Source organism: Dermacentor albipictus, chromosome 1 (genome assembly GCF_038994185.2).
Source record: "Dermacentor albipictus isolate Rhodes 1998 colony chromosome 1, USDA_Dalb.pri_finalv2, whole genome shotgun sequence".
NCBI lineage: Eukaryota > Metazoa > Arthropoda > Arachnida > Ixodida > Ixodidae > Dermacentor > Dermacentor albipictus.
Window position 1 is genome coordinate 87,443,060 of NC_091821.1, and position 22,574 is coordinate 87,465,633.

General features: G+C 43.6%; 1 protein-coding gene across 3 annotated transcripts in view; it reads left to right on the forward strand.

The window, feature by feature from the left end:
• Positions 1–22,574, forward strand: part of alpha-Spec (alpha spectrin) — a 165,912-nt gene that overhangs the window by 33,380 nt on the left and 109,958 nt on the right. For all 3 annotated transcript variants that reach the window (XM_065426522.1, XM_065426521.1, XM_065426523.1), the window contains exons 7-16: positions 1,429–1,520; positions 3,347–3,491; positions 6,144–6,260; positions 7,132–7,305; positions 7,403–7,504; positions 14,436–14,684; positions 14,848–14,925; positions 15,021–15,176; positions 19,443–19,585; positions 22,068–22,242. In XM_065426522.1, the coding sequence (XP_065282594.1) occupies positions 1,429–1,520; positions 3,347–3,491; positions 6,144–6,260; positions 7,132–7,305; positions 7,403–7,504; positions 14,436–14,684; positions 14,848–14,925; positions 15,021–15,176; positions 19,443–19,585; positions 22,068–22,242 (1,431 nt within the window). The remainder of the gene's footprint in view (positions 1–1,428; positions 1,521–3,346; positions 3,492–6,143; positions 6,261–7,131; positions 7,306–7,402; positions 7,505–14,435; positions 14,685–14,847; positions 14,926–15,020; positions 15,177–19,442; positions 19,586–22,067; positions 22,243–22,574) is intronic.

Consider the following 22,574-nt stretch of genomic DNA (forward strand, 5'->3'; position numbering starts at 1 on the left):
AGATCTTCGATGTCGCAGACACTTGCTCGCGCAAGAAGTGCCGGCAGCCACGCGCTCCTATTATTGCGTTTCAATCGCTGGGCACTATTCGTTGGCCGCAAACTGCCAGCATAACATGTTTCTTTCGCGGCAGGGTGGTTCGGTGCGATCGGGCTTGATCGCCGAAAATTCACCGTGTGTCAACCATATAAGATTCGCATATAAGATAGCATTCTCGTGGGCGGAAAGGGGTCACTCCTACCCCTTTCCCCCTGTTGAGCTCTTTCTTTCCTCTTCCGCTAGGTCACGTGGCCCCGTTTTAGCGAAGTCTGGCAAAGATGGCACAGGGTCCGCATAAACAGCTTCGCTGTTAAAGGAAGTGGAGTAAATGCTGCTGGAAATGGAGAATAATTCCGTGTGTTTTGAATGACTCTTCTACAGTTGTCAGACTAGCCACCTGACATAGCCACTTCCCTGCTGTGCTTATTTGGGTGTTTTTCTGACCTTCCGCGGTGGGCACAGTATGTCTAGAACCGCGGCGTCCCGCGCTCTACACAGTTGTACGGGACATGCGGCCACACATGGTTACACAGCTTCCCTAATAACAATACGAGTCGGTTTTGGCACTTGGCAGAGCAGTAAACTAGGGATCCAAAAGAGCTGTGATTGTTCCACAAGTATGTATTTCTTTAATTCTTCCAGAGCTAATTCAAGAAATGCTACTAGAAATATTTTTTTACACTTTCGCTTGTTTACTTGTTCTTGGCAGTGTTCTTGCTCTTCTTTCCTGCATGAGTCCATTTAATGTGGTTCCTTGTTTGCCAAGTAAAGGAGACGTGCATCTCACAGGCGTACCTGTGAGATACACCTTATTTCATTTCTCTTTTATGTGTTTACGCATCTTTATGGTGAATGGTGGGAATTATTCACATTTGCATTGAAAAGTTACCTTGTGTTGCCCCCCTGAAAAAAAAAAAAAAAGCCTGGGTACATGCCTGGTAAGCATGCAATGTTTATAGATTTTTACAGTACTGTGCAAAATTACGTCTTATGTACTTTAAACAAATCTACTGTTGATACATAACATTTGTCTTTGTCATAAGAAAGCAACTGTGTAGCAATACTCCATGGAATCATGTAGGAAGACTTCTTTTTGGAGAATGGCTGTCATGTGTAAGATTACATGCAACATTAGAATTCTTGAATACAGCTTTTAATTGTGAACATATAACTTTGCAGTGGTAATGTCACTACTTCTAGACAGCATACTAATTTGCTGGGTTATTTTTAAGATTGTCTTGGTTTCTTTCTATTATTATTATTCAATAGCTTTTCTAGAACTTTCACAGCTTTTCAGTATCTTGTGCCTCGAGCAGTACCAGATTCTATCAGTTGCAAAGTGCAATGCACCTGTTGTATTAAAGCTTTACGTTCTACCATTGCTTCCAGGAGCTAAATGAGGCTTGGAACAAATTGAAGTCCCTCACTTTGCTGCGGCAGGAGAGGCTGTTTGGCGCGCACGAGATCCAGCGCTTCAACAGGTTAGTGCAGTGTCTCACGTGGACTGTGAAGAAATACTACATGCATTTTTCATTTGTATGTTTCTGTTGTACAGTAACATTTATGGGATTTAATGTCCCAAAACTGCACAGTGTGCTATAAGGAATGCTTTAGTGGAGAGCTCTCAAATAATTTTCGCCACCTGGGGTATTGTTAATGTGCACCCAAAGCATGACTCGCAAGTGTTTTCGCATTCAGCCCACGTTGCGATGCATCCACTCTGAACCCTCAAGCCCGCTACCTCATGCTCAACACCAAAGCACCATACCCGTTGAGCCATCACTGTAAAAGTTGCAACTGTTAGATCTTACACAGTCTGTGCTGGATATACCGAATTGTCTGTATGAAACATTTGCAAGATACCCTTGGAAATCCCTTGCAAAATTATAGCACTATGCTATGTGTATGTTGACCTCCGTTCATTGCCACATAAAAAAAAAAAATTATGGGGTTTTAGGTGCCAAAACCACAATCTGATTATGAGGCACGCCTTAGTGGGAAACTCCAGAAATATGAGCCAACTGGGGTTCCTTAACATGCACCTAAATCTACGTACACAGGCGTTTTCGCATTTCACCCCCATCGAAATGCGGCCCCCAGGACCGGTATTCAATCCCGTGACCTCGTGCTTAGCAGCCCAACACCATAATGACAACAAGATGACACCGTTTTGACAGATAGTGTCAAACAAGGCATTGAGTCGGAGGCCAGTACATACCGATGAGGAAAACTTAGCAAGGTGTATGTAGCAAGTGTTATCTGCGCTCCATTATGACGGATTTGCTTTAGTTAGCTTCAATGCAACGCAGTTGTGTAATGTGGGGAAGCATATTAATAAGGAAAGAACTAATTGCCATGCAGTGAAGCATACTACCTGCAGCCAATCGTTATCAGAAAGATCGGGGGCCACGCTGCTTCAAGAATGTAAAAGGCCTCCCGGTTTGATACGCGCATTCCACAAGAAAGCATGGATGGCACTCGATTTTTTTACTCAGTGGCTCCAGGCATGCGATGCTCAATTGGACATATTTGCACTGCCAGGTTTGTCTTGCAGAGTTTCTGTGAACGCCGTTTTAGGGTTCCGTGTGCAGTCAAAACGACTCTGACCCCAGCCTCCACTTAGGCTGATTTTTTACATTAACTTAGATTTGAACTGTCTTCCTGTGTTTAATGCTTCAGGTTGTGTAATCTCGAGTTTTGGAGACACATTCAAGCGAGAGGCAGACGAAGCATTCGATCGCCGCTGCAAGTGACACTATTAATTGCAGGGGTGGAGTCGACACAAAAGCATGGCTAGCTTTAGTACTTTGTACTACCAATGTGAAGTTATCGTCTGTATTGCATGAAACCGTATCTTTCGTCGCCTACTCTACAATTCAGCAAAATTTTTTTCTCATTCATATTTGCTTTTTCTGATTGCCTGATAATATGAAATTTGCGGCCTCTTCCACGTAATAAAAATTCATCGGCAACTGTGCTTTTACATATGTTGAATTTTAATAACGAAATTTCGATATTACGAAGCAAATTGCCTATTTTAATGACTTTGTTATAGTGAAGTTTAACTGCATTTCGAATTATTGATACATTGAACTATTTTGCTATCCCTTTCGAGTTGATATATCCATCGTTGACTCTATTGTAAAATTTTCATAATGTATTTAGCACCACTCCTACTGTGGCTCTTAGAACATTTCATTTTTATCTCCATCTGGAAGAGGTGCAAATACTATTAGTACTTTTGAGTGCTTTCACTTTAATTATCTCTAGATACTGTTTTTCACTGTGCAAATGTTGATGCTTGCAGAGATGCTGACGAGACAATTACATGGATAACCGAGAAAGATGTAGTGCTGTCATCTGATGATTATGGCCGGGACCTGGTGAGCGTGCAGACTCTCCAGCGCAAGCATGAGGGCATCGAGAGAGACCTTGCTGCCTTGGAAGACAAGGTATGATTGACACATCTTTTCTGTAATAAGTCATAGGATGTAGTAAATACAGTCAACATCCAATTTTTCGGACTTTCTAGGTGCTGCAAAAATGTTTAAGAAAGCGGGCATCTGAAAAAATGAATGCATGCCTTTTACTGCCCCCAAAGGCTCAACTCTCCTCAGGCACATCCCGAATAGCTCTGAAGGCCTGCCCGCACACGTAGAGTAAAAGCCCGTTAATTGACAACTTGTTAATTTGACATGTCAAATAATTCGAAGTAGCTGCCGCAGTTCGTCCAACACTGTATTGAAAGCAGTATGTAATGCATCCCGCTAATTCACACTGAAATTTGCACAGTCGCCGATAATTCGAACTCCGTGAGTGCTAATGCACCGAAGCACGTTGCCGACATAGCAACTACGCTGCGCAGCTTTGCTCTTTCCATCTGCGGCCCTTTGTTTAGGCCTGACTGCAGAGACGCATTTGCAACTTGCCAGACATGGCCAACGCCTCTGTTGCAGGTCTGTTCTCTCCCTCTCTCAAGACCTTCAAGATAAAACTCTGACGTGGCGCTGCATTTTTTTTTCTTTTTTCATGTTGCATCTTGGAGGCTTCGCTCTTTCTCCGTGAGGCGTTCTGCCGTGAAGCGGCACCAAGTAATAGACAGTTTTAGTTTAGCGTACGTAACTATAGCATAACGCTATACGCTATGATATAGCGTACGCTAAGCAGCGCACATTATCTACAGCTTTAGTTGGCCGGTGATATCTTCGGATCTCAGAGACCATATGCCATCGTTGTGGCTATTTCGCGCCTGTAGCGATAGGTGGCGCTGACATCTCGAACGTTTCTTTCGTTAGGCTTCGATTCGTTCGAAACGAGAAGCGATCTGGAAAACACCACGACGTTATCCATAATACTCTGTCGTCGAAGCGGCCTGACACTAAGCGAAAGCCATTTACACAGTCATTTGCTACGAACGAAGTGCATTTTACAAAAGCAACGCCAAATTCGGTTCGAAGCGGGCAGCCGGGACCGCCGCCATGTTTCCCGCAAACTCCGCAAACCCCGCAAAAACGCTAATGCTAACTCGTTTGCGTTGCGTACGCCCGCTATACCTGCTATTTCGTTTAGTGTTCAACGCATGCACAGTGACAACCCGCTATTTTTTAGCATACGCAATGGTATAGCGTACGCTATACTAAAACTGTCTAATGTCTGAAACATAGCGGCTTTGACGTTTATTGGCACTTGCAGTACCAAAAAGCATAGCCTTTGAGATTCATAGCTATTACTTTAAGGGAAAAGCATCCCTGGGATGCGTGCTTAAAATGCCGCCTATACGTATAGTGGAACTCGGCAGCCTGCAGGTGGTGCAGCTACGAAAGTACAACGGAGATCACTATCGCAGCAGGTTGTGGTGTGTTTCGCAAATCGATATTATAAGCTTAGCTCTTGTTCCTGTGGCAAGCGTTGGTGGCAAAAACGCGTGTTTTTAGTCTGTTTTCGGCGCTATCCCGCTTGTGCCGTGCCGGCCGAAATGCTGTCCCCTCTAGACTTCGACAAACGCGCCGTCAGCTGCTCTCTTCGAAGCATGCGCAGAGCGATCCCCAACCGGCATGCTGCTTTGAACGGCTGTCTGCGTACGTAACGTAACGGCATGGGCACTTTTTTTCCTCCACGCCATGCATTGTGGGTCAGCGCAGTCGGCGACGAACGCACGGATGGAGCAAGAGCCATCTTGATGTCGGACCGTGTTGGCCACCTCCAGTTACGTTGACCGCCCGCTTACGTTGGCTACGCCAGCACTTGTAACTATAAACATTGCTGTTCTTGCAAACGTTACGTAGCGTGCGTGCACACTCGTGCTATGTCGGATTACATAAGCACCTTAACCCAGCGATATCTTTCTCTGACTTTCATTAGTTCAAATTTTCTATAATTAAAATTTTTGTAGTATCCCTGTGGGATTCGAATCAGCATGCTTTTTTTTGTATTAGGCGTATCGGTCCTTGTACTGCGATAGGAAACGGTGGATGCACATGTGTGTAATTAAGGAATATTTATTCTGTCCTGTGACTGTCCCTTTTTGAACTGAATATGCTTCACCGCGTAACGCTGTTGTATTGTGGGGAAGCTGAATTTTTGGAACTGGCATTATGCAACGCTTAACCCTTGCTGTGTGTTCCAAACTTCAAAGCCATCAGCGAGTATGACAAAGGCAAAGTCAGCGCCATTGCTGACAGTGGCAAATTCTTTAAGTGAAACACGCTGCACCAAACAGCAGCAAAAAGTGTAGTAGCGAACGTCGAAGCAGTTAGGCTTAGCATTTCCGCGGGCTGCTACGACTGACAACAGATTGGTGTGCAAGAGCATTGGTTCTAGGCTGTGAGATAATCGAAATGGTGGTGCTGGTGGCTTCGATTAATGTCATTTTGGATCTCTGGTCATCGCAAGAAGTCCAGAAAATTGGACAGCAAAGGGTTTTGGCATACGAAATTTCAGACATTCTTGTACATTAGCTCTATGGGGGGTTACGTTGCAATGTCGCAAAGGCGTCGGGTATGTCCAAAATATCTGTCGTTGACTGTACTGGAACACACATACTTTTGTTTTTCACATCAATTACTTCGAAGTGGTTGGTGCAACTGGTATTACTTTTATTATAGGTGATGACCTTGGGCCAAGAAGCTGACAGGCTCTGCAGCATCCACAGTGACCATGGGAATCAGATCAGGGGAAAACACGCTGAAATCATGGCCACTTGGGAGATGCTCAAGAGAAAGGCAAGTACAATCTCTGCATTGCTCACTAAAACAGTGCTGTTTGCCTGTTAACTTGTTCTTCTACATGCCTTTAGAATTAGTGCTTAACTGCTAGTAAATAGAAGTCAGTGTAACATGCTTTGCTGCTTTTTGCAAAGTAGCAACATGACCTACTTGCTTTAGACAAGGTATAGTACAATGAAGCTTTGTACAGTAAAATATTGCTATTGTAAACTCATACTTGCTGCAAAAATTTCACTTGATCATATATTTTGTCAAGACTAAATTTCTAAGCTTCAGCACTCAACATTGCTTCATAAGTTCCTAGAATAGCTGTGGTGGGTAGTATATTCTCGTTAAAAATTTATGAACTAAATTGTGCAAGAAACTAAAACCTAGAAATTATTTTTAATTCAATTTGAATGAGGTGAGAAAAGGCAGAATTTGGACTGTGAATTCTTGATGAATGCAGTGCTTAAATCTGTTGTAAGCAGGCAGCTGGATGCTTTCTATCATTGTAATGTTTTTCTGGCTGAAACATGGGACAGTTTTACACCATCATTCTCCATTCCAATGTTTGTGATAAAACAATTTGTGGAGGTTTCAGGATTCATTCTCAAGACACTGACTGCAAATGAAGGGCAAGACTAGTAATACTCCATGCAGTTCTGTTCACACATTTTGTATTGGCATACTGAGTACAAACTACTCAGTGTGCCTGTTCTGTCCCACCATGGTGAGATTCATTTCAGGTTAGACTGTTCTGTATTGAACAAATTTTAATTTCCCCTCTGATATTGATTAGATGCAATGTTTTGTGGATCATTTGTACTTCTAGTGTGCCACCCTGTTGTTTGCCATGTCTGCCTGAATTGTTAAAATATTTTTCTAGGCCCAAGAAAGACGGCGACGTCTGGACGAGTCTTACCTGCTGCACCGTTTCCTGGCAGATTTCAGAGACCTTGTGTCATGGATTCATGACATGAATGCCATTATTTCAGCAGATGAATTGGCTAAGGATGTTGCTGGTGCAGAAGCCTTGTTGGAACGTCACCAGGAGCACAAGGTGCTTTGTGTTTTTTAGTATTTTAGTCTCCTTTTAAGCGGAGCATGTGACGGGTGTAATTGCCCATGTCAATGTTCCATGTGCTGTCTGGCTGCAGGGTGAAATTGATGCCAGAGAGGACAGCTTCCGTTCAACTGCTGAAGCTGGACAGATCCTGCTAGACCAGAAACACTATGCAGTTGATGAGGTAAAAGAGAAGGTAAGAAAATTTTTTTTTTACCCTGTTCACATATTGCTGCTGCTTTTGTGTTTCATATGCAGTAGAACCTCGTTCATACGTTTTGGAAAAAAAAAAAACTGAAAAAAAACCTACTTACCGGGAAGACAAACGATCTGAAGTAACTAAAAAATTAGCAGACTCAACTACTGTTTACATCTACGTAATGCAAAGCGTCACGCGGATCGTTGCGGCACGAGATGCCGATGCACGTCGAGCTCATGGGGCTCCGGTGGCCTGAGACACATTTTGTTGTTTTCCTATTGCGTGGGTGATGGGAAACCGTAACGAAATCGAGCTGGTGGGCGGCGTCGGATGCCGCCGAAGCGAAACGTGGTGCCCATATCGCACCGCCTGCAGCAGGGAACCACGGCACATTTGGATTATTGCCTACTAAACGCATGCAGACGCTGCCAATGGCACTACGCACCATGCCCTGTAAGACAGATAGGGGAAGATGTTTATCACAACAGGGTTGGCGGCGATAGCTGTGAATGCAGCATGCGACGATCCAGGCGGGGATTTACTGGTAGTGGAATAAGAACATGTGCGCACCGTAGTTTTCACGCGAGACGGCTGGCTATATACTGTTCTCGATCACATGTGCCTCGTGCCTTTCCTTGTTCACATGGGATCTAGTGGCCAGAAAATGTATAAGATCGCAGTCTGCAACAGGCAACGGTGGTCCGTTTCGGTTATCGCCTATTAAAGGCGTACGCTACACTTCTGACAGCATCATGTGCTGTGAAACAGATAGGCAAAGAAGCGTATCGCAGGAAGTTTGGTGGTGATAGCTGCGAATGCCGCGTGTGACGACCCCGGAGATCTGCTGGTACCGAAATGAGAAACTCTCGTGAAAACACCGGTGCGCACTCAAAAGGGTGGCCGAGTATTGCAGTGAAGCTTCTGTGGCAGTCAGCCGCTATATACTAGTCTCGATCGTGTGTGCCTCGCGCGATCGAGAACAGTACATGGGGTCTAGTGGCGGAAAATGTATCATACGATCGCAATTTGGCGACTTAACTGAATGTTGGTGGCGAAAAATTGTTTTCTGGTAAAAAATTAGTGCAATGAGTGCAACCAGTAAAAAATGAGTGCAATTTTATTGGGTCATTTTTTGTGTTCTCAATTACGAACGTTGGAGCCGGGAAAACATGCATAACGGGAACGTGTCAACGAGGTTCTGCTGTTTGTCGATTGCCATGGTAAATTTCATGTGCATTAGGCTTCAAAGGTTTGAGCAAGTACTATATTACCATAGTTTCTAGATTATGAATTGCACCTTTGTAGAAGTTGTACCCCCACTTCTTGCAAGTTTCAAAGAAAAAGATTGGCATACAAGTTGCACTGGTATATAAGATGCACCTATATTTATTCGGTCCACAAATGAGCCACAAATTACCACAGAAAAAAAAATTTTCAACCAACACTCCGCTTAGGTGCAGTAAACGAGTATTTATTACACTTAACTAGAAGCCATTGAATGAGTCGGCCTCTGACGCAGTGTAAAAAACTTCAGCCGCTTTAGCCAGTAGCAAACTATCGTTGGCCTCTGAATAACTCTCGCACGACATTGTAGGCACATTGCTGGCATTGCCTCTGTGGCTTGGCATTCTCAGGATGAACATGCGAATGATCTCAACACACCTGAACCAGCCTGAACCCACACTTGCAAAGTGAAATGGTGACTGGAAGCACTGCAACATCTCACGCGTGCAATGGATGATGATGATAGCCAAGTGGTTCTTTTTTGTAATGGGTATATTGGAAGCACTGCAATATCTTGCGCCAGTAACTGATGATGATGATAGCAAAGTGATGCTTTTTGTAATGGGTATACCTTGGGTGCCACAATGTAACAGTAAAAAAAATTATTCCACCTTTTAGGTATTTATTGTCTGTTTCATTGGTTGAACTTTTTTTTCAAGAAAAACTAAATCGTATAAATTTGTGTAGTGAACACACTCGCGTAACAAACGTACCCCTAACTTTGCTCTTTAAAATTTTGATTTTGTTTTTCTCTACATGATATTCACAACCCCAATTTGGTTCTTTGCCAGTCCCACGATCGAACAGCCATGCTGTAGTTATTCGGAGAAACTAAATATTTTTCTCTCGCACATGTGTTTAGAGTAAGTGCACTTATTCTTAATGCCTGCCACTGTGTTACAAATACTTTATAATACCATGTGAGAAACGCTGAGATCACGTAAACCAAATTTTACAGCTAACTCATGTCGGTTGCACGTCCATGCTAGTGGCAACCTTGGCGGCACATAGTCGGGGGCGGTGGGTTTGATAACGGAGAAGCTCACGGCAAGGCCGTGACAAGAGAACACTGTTGGCAAGCATGGTGTAAGAACAGGCTGTGCATTATCACAGTCACTTGGGACCTGACAAAAAGAAAGATGGCAGTAACGCTTAACCTCTTCTTACTGCATGCTTGACGCCAGTGTTGGCACAAAGGCACCTCCCAGACTTGAGGGAGTAAAAAATGTCCAACCTCTGCAACAGCAACTTTACTCTTGTGTAATAGGAGACTGCACAATACACAGCCAAGCCAAGCCGGCCACAGTGCACAGGAGATTCCAAGTGAAGGAGCGGCTTTCACTTGGTCAGCATAGTGTGCCTAGTTCGGCGTGGTGTTGAATTTGCGTGTCTGATTCTCACATTTGTGCCTGTCTTTGGTTTTACTCTGTGCGATGGGCCGTAAGTCGAGTTAAACACCTGCTGCCAGACAAAGAGCTTATATGCTCAAAAAACACACTGATCAGACGTTATAAGGACCGAGGTTAGGTGCACTAGAACAATGTGTGAGTCAGTGAGCAAAAGACCTGAGAACCACTAGGACCGATGGCGAGAGCCGAAGAGGTTCTTCTTTTTTTGTTCTTTTTCCATTTCCTTCAAATCTCGCAGCATGAGGCACAAGACACACGCGCCAGAGCGCACCATTTATAGAAGGCAGTGGAGGGAGATGATGATGGCTACTAGAGCTATCAATAAACTTTGACATGCCGAATAGCAGAATGGTCAAGGATATAGGTGCGCACAAGCATGCTTGTCAAAACAGCAGGGGCCAAAAAGCAGCGATTCAACGATATGCTTGCGATTATGGCAGACGGCGAAAAGCAGCTGGGAGAATGAGCTGTTGTAGAACCACGATGTCATTTAAGTAGCCAGAGACCTGGACGACAGGTCTGGCAATTCCGATGCAGAGTGACTTGCAATAAAAATGCTCTTACGGTGTGCAAATAGTATATGCACTTTTATTTTCGCGGCAAAAGTAAATTGTTCAATGAATTTTCCAAATTATTACTGTCTTACATTTCAGTTTTTGCTATTTCAAAAGTTTTCATAAAATTTACCCTGCATACTCAACTTCGGTTTGGTTTTTCGAGAAATAAAAGTACATTCATTAAGCGAGTATATATACAGTATATTTATTATTTGTTAAGTACTGCTGACCTGCTGTACTATTTCAGGCCTTGGGCAGGAGTGGGTATTGAATACGAATTTCTACAATACTGTAATATGCACTTTGCAACAGAAAGAAAAGATTGCATGCAACCTGCAAGAAAGGCATATCTAATACAAGGCGGACAAAGCACTCTGAAGAATGCACATAGTGTATATAAGAATTTACAACACAAATAACAGTGAATTATAGCGTGACTTCCAGTCACAGAGGCATCTGCATCACGGAGGCCACGCTGGCAGCCTTCACTGTATCTACCCTACTACAGCCACTGCGCTGCCTACACGGCGAACCCTGTGAGCTATTCGTACCAACGGTCACTTTATTGTTGAAGCTTGTATTAACAAACAAAGAAAATGCACATACAGTAAAGCGTTGTTAAATAGACACTGTAGGAGTTGAGGGTCTGGCATGTCAAAAGGGGTAGCTGGCCCACGCCGTCGTCCGACTCATCCAAACCAAGGATGCTGTTGAAGGGAGGAACATGTTCTCATCGAGAACGAGGAGTACTGGCTTTATTTACAATACCTACATGAAAGTAGAGAAGGCTACATCTCAATAGCCTAGCATGTCTGAATTGAAGCACCCATGACGAGCCAAAAAAGCCCGCTTAAATCCCCTTTGTCCTCCCTAGATCTCTAGGTCAGGGCAATCTGCCGTCGCCTTTGTCCAATCAGAGCGTCCAAAGTCGCCGAAGGATCTGCGTTTGAGGGCGAGGGTGTGTGCAATCACTCCGGCACCTTTGTTTACTGAAGACACAGAAAGGGGAGGAGTTTCGTAGATAGGGATCGTCACACTTGACTCAAATTGGCGCATCTTGGTTCCTGGGATGACCTTGCAATTAGCTCGAGCGTCTGTCAAACGACCTTGGCGGCTAACAGTGGCGCTGAGGAATCTGCATAGAATGCCCTTCTGCAGGAGTTTCTTGCTTCCATCGTCTGAGATGGCAGCAGTAAACCATCCATGAACACTCGATCTGCCAAATGTCTCGCCTTGTTGTTGCCGCAGGTCTGTCTGAAGGAACACACAGTTAGCTTCACAAAGCGATTCTTCGCTGAAGGGCAGGAAAGGCTAGAAGGTCACTATCCCGCTGACTGATCATAACAACCCTCGCTAATTAGCAAAATTGGATAATTTGTATTTATTCTCTGGTCCCGGCACATGTATGCATTATTTAATGGAATCAAACTCCCTAACTCTGACATATTTGGCCATACATAGGTTAATTCGGACAACTCTTGGAGCGCTGCAAATGTGCCACACAAAAGCAGGAGCAGCGCTAGCGTTCAGCTGAAACAAAGCGGCAGAGTTCGCATCGCCGTGCATAACACCACTGCCTGCGTGCCTTCATAACTGTAGTCTCCATCCATGATAGTGTTGATAGCGACCACTGTTTCATCCGCATTGGTTGCAGAAAACAATAGTTTCTTTTGACTCTGTGACATTGAGTGCAAAGCAATTACACAAACACGGCAGAAGCTATCAAGGATGAAGAGTGCCGGCTACATTGCAATAGACAATCTGTTGGTGACCAGCTCACCGACGAAAAAATAATTAAGACATGCAGGCAGTAGTGAAATGCATGTCTCTGATAAAGATGTGTGCCACGACCACACTGCAAAAGAAATTGTGAGGCCTTCACCGTTTCGAGAGCTAATCAGTCATGAGATGATGAGAATCCCAGCTTCAGCTATAATAGAAACGAGGTATACCAATTCAGTAAATAAAAGTGTGTTGGTATAGTAAGCGTTTTCATATTTTCTTAATACCCTCTATAATTTGACATTCAGTTAATTCTAACATTTTTTTCTATGCTGTGAAATGCGAATTAATGAGGTTTTACTGCATTGGTTGCACTAACATGCATGGTTTTTGTATACTATATGACTCGCTGGCGAAACTATTTTGGGGTAAAAATGCAACTACATCTTCAGCAGCAGCAGCCTATTTTATGTCCACTACAGGACGAAGGCCTCTCCTTGCGATCTCCAATTACCCCTGTCCTGCGCCAACTGATTCCAGCTAGCGCCTGCGAATTTCTTAATTTCATCACTTCACCTACTCTTCTGCCGTCCTCTACTGCACTTCCCTTCCCTTGGCACCCATTCTGTAACCCTAATGGTCCACCGGTTATCTAACCTATGCTTTACATGACCTGCCCAGCTCCATTTCTTTCTCTTAATGTCAATTAGAATATTGGCTATTCCTGTTTGCTCTCCGATCCGCACCGCTCTCTTCCCGTCTCTTAATGTTATGCCTAACATTCTTTGTTCCATCGCTCTTCTCGTGGTCCTTGACTTGTTTTCGAGCTTCTGTGTCAGTCTCCAAGTTTTTGCCCTATATGTTAGCACCGCTAGAATGCACTGATTGTACACCTCTCTTTTCAGTGATATTGGTAAGCTTCCAGTCAGAATCTGACATTGTCTGCTGTATGCGATCCAACCCATTTTTCTCCTTCTGTGAATTTCCTTCTCATGATCAGGGTTCCCTGTGATTAATCTACCTAGGTAAACGTACGTCTTCAGACTATAGAGGCTGACTGGCGATTCTGAACTCTTGTTCCTTTGCCCAGTTATTCATCATTATCTTCTGCATATTAATCTTCAACCCCACTCTTATACTATCTCTGTTAAGGTCCTCAATATTTGTTGTAACTCATTCCCAGTGTTGGTGAACAGGACAATGTCATCTGCAAATCAAAGGTTCCTGAGGTCTTTGCCGTCGATCCTTACTCCTAAGCCTTCCCTGTTTACTAGCTTGAATACGTTTTCCAAGCACGCAGTGAATAGCACTGGAGAGATTGTGTCTCCTTGTCTGACCCCTTTCTTTATAGGTATCTTCCTACTTGTGCAGAATTAAGGTAGCTGTGGAATCTGTAGTTCTTTTCGAAGATATTTATGTAAGTGTCCTGTACTGCTTGATTACGTAATGCCTCTATGATTGCTGGCATCTCGACTGAATCTAATGCCTTTTCGTAACCTATGAAAGCCATATAAAGAGGCTGATTGTACTCTGCGGATTTCTCGATTACTTGATTGATGACATAGATGTGATCCATTATAGAGTATCCCTTCCTGAAACCTGCCTGTTCCCTTGTTTGACTAAAGTCCAGTGTTGTTCTTATTCTATTGGAGATTATCTTGGTGAATATTTTATATGATGTAGGAAGTAAGCTAATGGCTCTGTAATTTTTCAATTCTTTAAAGTCTCCCTTTTTGCGAATTAGTATACAACTTATCACCAGAGATTAGTTTGCATAATTGCCTAAGCTCTTTGTTAGATTATCTTATTCGTCATTTATGCTCGAGGCAACATGAGTGTACAAGGTTTCAGATGAGGCAGCAGTGTGGTTCCTGTTTGCTGTTGATATTGTAGCATGATTGAGCTGATGCATGTTGTCTCCCAAACTAAGTTGTATTCTTGGCTTCTCACATGCAGTTGGGCGTCCTGGAAAACGAGAAGAGTGTCCTCCTGGCCCTTTGGGAAGAGCGGCGCATCTTATATGAGCAGTGTATGGATCTGCAGCTGTTTTACCGGGACACAGAGCAAGCAGACACATGGATGGCTAAGCAGGAGGCCTTCCTTGCCAACCAAGACCTTGGGGACTCTCTCGACTCTGTTGAAGCTCTCTTGAAGAAGCACGAAGATTTTGAAAAATCTCTCAATGCACAGGAGGAAAAAATCAAGGTTTGGGTTGCCTTCCTGTATTTGTGCCCTATTGATTATGCTACATGTATGCATATTTTTACATGGTCACTAGAGCCACCTGTAGCAGTACTAATTAGGCAGCCTAGACCATGCTAAAGTGCGTTCAAAAAGTATATTGACTGGCCTTTCTGTTTTCCTTCAGGCATTGGACGAGTTTGCAACCAAGCTCATTGAAGGGCAGCATTATGCCGCAGATGATGTTGCTCAGAGGAGAGCAGCTGTAAGTGTTTCATTATTTTTGATGACACTTCGTGCATATTGAAAACTCTCATATTTAGCAGCAAACTGCTTCTTGGTACTATTTTCTTTTTGTAGCTTTTGGAGAGAAGGAATGCCTTGCTGGAGCGCTCTCACACTCGCCATACCATGCTGGAGGAGTCGTATCGTCTGCAGCAGTTTGAGCGGGACTGCGATGAGACTAAGGGTTGGATCAATGAGAAGCTCAAGATTGCCATGGATGAAAGCTATCTGGTGAGATGTGATTCCCTGCCCCATGGTACACCCAATTTCATGCACGTATGTTTTCCCTTATGGTACAGAATGCAGGCTTGCAAAACGCACACAAGAACAAAAACAACACACACAGACTATCAACCGAAAGGTTGCACAGTTGACAGTCGAAGTTTGTGTTGTCCTTCTCGTACTTGCATCCATGTTTTGCATGCTTGCATTTTTGTACCGTGCATGGAATTAGTGAACTGTTCATGAATTATGAATTCAGAGGGGGAGAAAGTGATGTCAAAAAAAGATTCTAAGCAGAATGAAATGTCCACTAAACCACCAACAAAAAAACCTTGCAGGGGCTGAAGAGCAGTAAAAAAAAAAAAATTGTTTAAATGAGGAAACCCGCCATTCAAAGGATCAAGGGGTACTGACATATTTTCCAACTATTAATTTCTTACGTTAAATGAAACTCCTAGACCTCTAAACCCAGAAAAAGAAAAGTGACAAGCCTTGGAATGCCGTTAATAATTTCATATAACAGTTTTTCTGCAGTCAGTTTCGGTTTCATTTCCAGGTGGATACTGGGAATGATGTCGCGACACAGTATGTGAGAGTTGGATATTGCGACACTTTGGCACTGGCTCTGACTCGCTCAGTTGCCTCGTATGCTGCCACTCAATGTGAGGGCTGATGTAGCAGCATAGCAGATGAGCAAGTATCGAAATTTTCGAATGTCCTGCTGCCATGTGACACCATACTCTGTTGTAGCGTCGCGACACAGTATCCTGCAGAAAAATGAAATCAAAACTGGCTTTGGAAAAGCTATTACAGTAGACTCCCTTTAAGACGAACTCTAAGGGACTATGAAAATTTGTTCGTCTTATTAGAAAAATAATTGGCAACATGACCAGGTGCATCCAAATATCTTACTTAAAAAAGTTAAATGAAGTAGACTTAGAAAGGGGGAAAATGACATAGGATAGGAATAAACTTTATTTGACCAACGGTTATTGATGATTGTGCCCGGGGCTAGGCTGCCAGGGGTCCATCGCCTGAGGAAAATCTTTCGAGATCCTCGGCAACGGCCCTCCCCCGCTGGACGGCCCAATCCTGGTCTTCGACAAAAAGCATTTATTTAGCTGAACTAGAAAACCATCTTCAAGTGGTACTCTTGCTTGACTTCATTGTCAGTGATGGATGTTACGCGCTTCTGTACAAATCTGCGAGCAGCCACAAACGATGTCATCTCACCTAATGACATTTAAAATCCTTTTGTACCTTTGTGCTGCTGGAGAAAGTTCACTAGGGAGTTCAAACAGGCATCTGCTGCCTCACAGCTCATCGGCGCAGGCTCTGAGCTAGCGAAAGTACGAAGGAGCGCACTGAGCGTGAGGCAAAGTAGTGCCACCTAGAGGAACGTCAAGGTGATGTTGAGCGATGTGGGGAAGGAGAAATGAGGTGAAGCGTCGCGGAAGAAGGTAGACAGAGGCGTGCTGGGTTGACCTCCTCTCGCAGTTGCCATGGGTTTTCTTTGCGATACGGACATACCAGGTTTGTCTCGTGATAACATTGTCCTCGTGCGCTGTGCACTGTATATGCGAGTGAAAGTGTGCAATGGTGAGCAGACGATGGTGGTTCAATCTTGTGTGTGCGAGGAAGGAAAGGAGAAGCGCGTGGTCTGTCATCGTGCACATGGCGCAGGGGGAGAGAAAGGGGGTGGGGGATTGTACTTTGGCCACGTGTGGTTTCCTGGCTTTATCTTTAAAGTGATCTGCTTTGGGGGGCACAGTCTAGGTGGAGTGATGGCTCGCAGCTTTGCATGTGCTGTGTTCTTGCCACTCAATTTGCATTGAAGAGATAACAGCATGAAGGTCACTTCACTCGCTGCTGCTGCCACGATTCCTCACATCAGCGTTATGACAGTGAGTGTACTCAGTCATCGATTGTGATTTGTTCATGTTTACCTGTACATGCTGACACCATGCTTGTCAATGTAGTTACTGTATTTACTTGCATAATTAATCGAATTTTTTTTGTCAAGAAAAAATTGATGCAAATTTCGGGGTGTGATCATTACGCTGATTAAATTTCCCGCGAAAAGAAAACATTTTTTTTAATCCCGTGTTTACTGCGGGATGACAACAGGTCAACAAATAGGCGGCTGCCGCTCTAACAGTCCGTGATACCAAAACAAAAATGGCGGCTAGTGGACCAAGCCGAACATGCCGAACGCGATTTTTTTTCTTCTTGTGAGCACACTATGCCCATTGAAAAAGTTTCTTCCGTATCAATAATGAATAATTTCGATACTATCGGCAAGTTTGCAGCAATAACGTAGCCATGACCACTTTGAGGGGACAGAAACAGAAGAGCGCGCTTAGCTGCCAGTGACGGGAACCTGTGGCAGGCATACTGCAGAAACTGCAGCATTTGTCTTCACCACTATCTTAATACGGCACGCTTCCGCTTTGGGTGGGTGAATATCTTGGCTGTATTACAAGTGTCGGCGTACCCGCCGCGGTTGCTCAGTGGCTATGGTGTTAGGCTGCTGAGCACGAGGTCGCGGGATCGAATCCCGGCCACGGCGGCCGCATTTCGATGGGGGCGAAATGCGAAAACACCCGTGTACTTAGATTTAGGTGCACGTTAAAGAACCCCAGGTGGTCAAAAATTTCCGGAGTCCCCCACTACGGCGTGCCTCATAATCATAAAGTGGTTTTGGCACGTAAAACCCCATATATTATTACAAGTGTCGGCGTATGAATAGGGTACACTTCTAACGTATCAGTGTAACGTATCAGTGTAAAGCGTTGCCGATCACGATTTGTTGCGTGCCTACGAGTGCAGACGAGAAGAATCGAAAAGCGTCTTTTTTGTTGTTGTTGACCACAACCATTATAAAGCCTACAAATAATAAAGCCACGGCAAGTTTGGTTGTAGCTTTTTTTTTCATGGAAGTACGGAAAGTGACGGAAGAAACCAAATGGGGCATCTGCTTAAGAATGTTCGGTGCGTGCAGACCACTTGGTATGTCTTGAAGAGTCGTTCGCCTAGCATTCGACAGCATTCAACAGATAGTAAGCATGATCATCATTAGCTAGACTTGGCACATGACATATCGCTGTGGCAAGTTCGGGGGGTGATCATTACACGGGAAAGGAAAAAAAATGGAATTTTGATGACAAAATTCAGGGGTGCAATCATTACGCGAGTGCGATCATTATGCAAGTAAATACGGTAGTAAGCGAACATTTACAAGGGGGCATTCTACTCTCACGACTGCTGCGTATGGTGTAACCACGCGAGCCTAGTCTTGAATATGATCTACGATGCAAATAGTATAGGTATCTAGGCACACTGAGGGCCGATAGCTTCATGTGTGCTATAGCACCCATGAGCTATAGCACCTCAATGCGCCAATCGAGCCACCCTAGCCTCCAGGATCAGCAATGGTGGCAGTCACTGCGAATGGTCGTCTTAAACAAAGAACGTCTGAGGTGGTTCGTCCTACAGATTTTTTTTGCATTGAGTCTATGGAAAACCAAACATTCCCATGTTGTTTGTTACATGTGAGAATTCGGCTTAACCAAGTTCGTCTTAACAAGAGTTCACTCTATATTATAATTGTGGTTGTGACGCGCAAGGGCTGGGGCAAGCGAGCCCAAGACCTGCGACGAGGAGCCATGGTTCTCGGAGGCCGGGCGTGGGATCAACAGTAGTTGGCTGAGCGGTGAAGAGGTGGCGTGAGTGCGGGGAAGACAGCGGTGCGAGCGTGCGAGTGTGCGAGGAGAGAGTGGCGAATGGGAGAACTCTGAGTGTGGTTGTGTGGTGGGGAAGGTTGGCATTCGGGAAATAAAGCGGAAGTTTGGGACAACGTGTGGCGTGTCGTCGATCGTGACATGGTGCTCTGAGACTTGTCACTGTGGTTTCTATGGTGCAGATCTCTCGGTCCTTCATTTAAAAAAAATGAATTGTTGACAATATTTCAGTAAGAAACAATTTGGAAATTACCCCTTCTGTTGTCCATGCTTGCTTTTGTGAGCATCGTTAAAAATAATTGCTCCAACATGTAATGATTGGGCATGCTTCCCGCTGAAATGTTACCTGTACCCATTGACAGCATTGTTTCAGCAGCATGACCGAGTGCAAAAAACAGCTTTATATTTGAATTTTTTAACCTCAGCTTGTAATGATGTATAGTTTGAAACTTGGTCATGCAGTGTAACATGGTCATGGGAAAAGTTTTCTTGCTTTTCTGCATTCTTCATTAACATGTTTGTTTAATCCTTCCAGGATCCCACCAATCTTAATGGAAAAGTTCAGAAGCACCAGAACTTTATTCAGGAGTTGAACGCCAACAGAAGTCGTGTGGAAGACATCACAAGCACTGGCCAGGAGCTGGTTGATGCAAACCATTATGCATCAGACCGTATCAGGTTGTTGCTTTGGGCAGTTTCACACTCGCTTACATTGTCTTTTATGCCATAAACCTGTAATTCATTTCTGTGCCTTTTTCTGGGAACTTTGCTGCTAATAAGCTGACTTAACAATAGTCCTCGTTTTGTTTTAAAAATTAATTTGGAGTCCCTCACTACAGCGTGCCTCATAATAAAATTGTAGTTTTGGAACGCAAAACCCCAGAATCCATTTCATTTTAAACTCGAGTGAGCATGCACTTTGATTGCTAAGTATATGAACTATGGGTGTTGTCAGATAACCACTGCAAGAAGTATGATCACACATGAGAGCTTCGAACTGTAGCCTGTGTTTCACTATTGGTTGAATTTATGTTATTGATGTGCTGCCTGTGATCCTCAGTACTTATTGTGTTGTTTCTGCAGTGTGTTAATTTATATTTAGTTTGGGCTGCTTCTTTTAGCTGTGGCACCAGTATTCATGGGTCTCGTAAAGTACTAGAACAAATTTTGCAGGAACCACAGGAAATAAGATAAATTTTTCTATTTATTGAAGCATAGAAGTTGATGCATATCTCTGACGTACAAAAACACGTCACCACCAAAACGTTCTCTTGTGTGTACCATAGCGTTTGGTGCATTGTAGCATTTGGGGCCATAATTCAATGATTCCAACTTCTAAAAATACCTTCACCAAAATTTTATCACAAGGTCCTTGAAGTTTAAAAAAACAAACAAAAACTCTTATTTTTCTGTTTACAGAAGCATTCACCATGTTTATATCCATCTGCAGTTTGCTTTGCAGATTTCTAAGTGTTCATTTTAACTGAAGGGCTCCATGCTTTCAATGTTTTTGTTGCACACAGCGTTTGATGGCCAGAATCATTAAAGTAAAAATCCTGTTGAGTCTTACATGTAGACATAAAGAGCGAAGAAAATTGCAAGGTACCTTCTGAAATTTGTGAAGCCAGTAAAATGCAAATAAATGAAACCTACCAGCCTGAAAATATCTGACGTACCTTGCCTTTCTGTACATAGTGTTATTGTACTGTCAAGAAAAACCTTGTTGGATGCACATATTTATGCTACTTTTCTATCACTTTGCTTCAAGACAGCCTTGCAACACTTTTATAAAACCTTTTGAATGTGACTAGTATTAAAGAGCATCTCTTTGGGGATCTTGTTCTACAATGTTTTTGGATACACCTTTTATTACCAATGCAGTTATGTATTAATGGCTGCTACCATGCCCTTGCATCCTCCCCCTCTATTTTGTCGTTCCTACTGCACCTGAAGCTGTACACTGCAGCAGCATGGAATGATGTCCACCACAAGCCACCTGATCTTGCACCGAGCTTTCTTATTGGAATGGCTATAAGATCATGTAGCATGAACCTCCATCGCATTGCGCCCAATCTGAAGCTATGATATTTGTACAGTGTTACTGTTCTCTGCCACATATGTTGCTACCACCCCACCAGTGATTAGACTTACCTGCTCTTACTTTTGCTCCTAGCTACATGTACAGGAGGAATAAGTCTTTGGCTCAGGTATTCATGGTACTATTGTCTATCAACTATGCAAGCTTATTTACCATGTTATAAAAGGGTCGCAAGGAACCTTCAATTAGCGTTTGCATTTTGTATGCACTAAAGGCACTTTTGTGCTTTTTGAGAACGTCTGGCTTGTGCGAGCGCCTTTGACTCTGTAGTGCTGTTCGTGCACGGCTCTCTACCCCCATTTCTCTTTCTCTCCCTTTCTGTTCCCCTTCCCCCAGCACAGGGTAGCCAACCAGACTCTTATCTGGTTAACATCCCGGCCTTCATTTTATATATATCTTTCTTTGCATTTTGTAATCATGCAAAGTGTAATACTTTCCTCATAAAGTATGTTAACCTGAGTTTTGGAAGAAAACTGTGTTTCTAGGATTGAAGAGAACTCTTTTGCACATGAAACACTCAAATTTATAGATTAAATGTTACGTTAAACCACTCGTTTGGAACAATGTTTTCTTGCATAGTACCTGGTGCTAGAAACTCAAGAATTCTGTTGCAAGCCACTTTCGTGCTCTAGTTATCTCTTAATCATGATTGGTTAGGCTACGTCTGAAAGTTTGGGCATGTAAGACAAAACCTAACGTAATTTTTTCATGTACTACCTGTATCGAAAATTTAGAGGGTGCAGAAAAGAAAGCTTAATTTCCTCAAATTCTAGGTGCAATGCGTGAAATTCAGATTCGCAGACAGTAGTAGTATATGTGACAAGCCTGCTACTCATTTAGGTGGTGAAAGCAGGTGTCAACATTTAACATTTACTTACAACCAAAATGTGATGCTCAAAATACAAAAATTCTGAGGCCGCATGGCTCACATTGTGCCACTGTTTGTGATGTGTGCAGCAACAGCTGTGCAATTGTTCTGTAATTGCTTTGTACTGTAGTGATGATTGGTGTATTTTTTTAGCCATGTATGAAAGTAAAAATTGAGCATTCCTCTCATCACAGCCACCGGATGGAAGAAATCATTACCCTGTGGCAGTCTCTGAGCAAGGCCGCAGATACCAAGGGAACGAAGCTGAGTGAGGCTTCAGCTCAACAGCAGTTCAACAGAGGAGTCGAAGACATTGAGCTTTGGCTGTCCGAGGTTGAAGGACAACTTATGTCCGAAGACTGTGGCAAGGTACTATAATTAGTTTCCTGTGACCATTCTGCATGTACAGTTAAAGCTCAATACAGTTGCCGACCAATTTCCCAGACCTCACGGGGACCAAAAAATAGTTAAAAAAATCAGTCCAAAAAACTCGTTAGCCAAGAAAATAAAATTTATTAGGCTTGGAGCGGCTTAAAAAAATTTCTACTAATTCCCTTCCTCATACTATGCGTGGAGGCGATCAGACTTGCTTGGATTTGTGCAAGAGTGATGTCTGCATATACAGGCGACAAAGCGGCACTGTGTTCATCTCTGCCAATGGAGTTCGCTATGGAGATCAAGGAAAGTAGTCATGCTTCTTT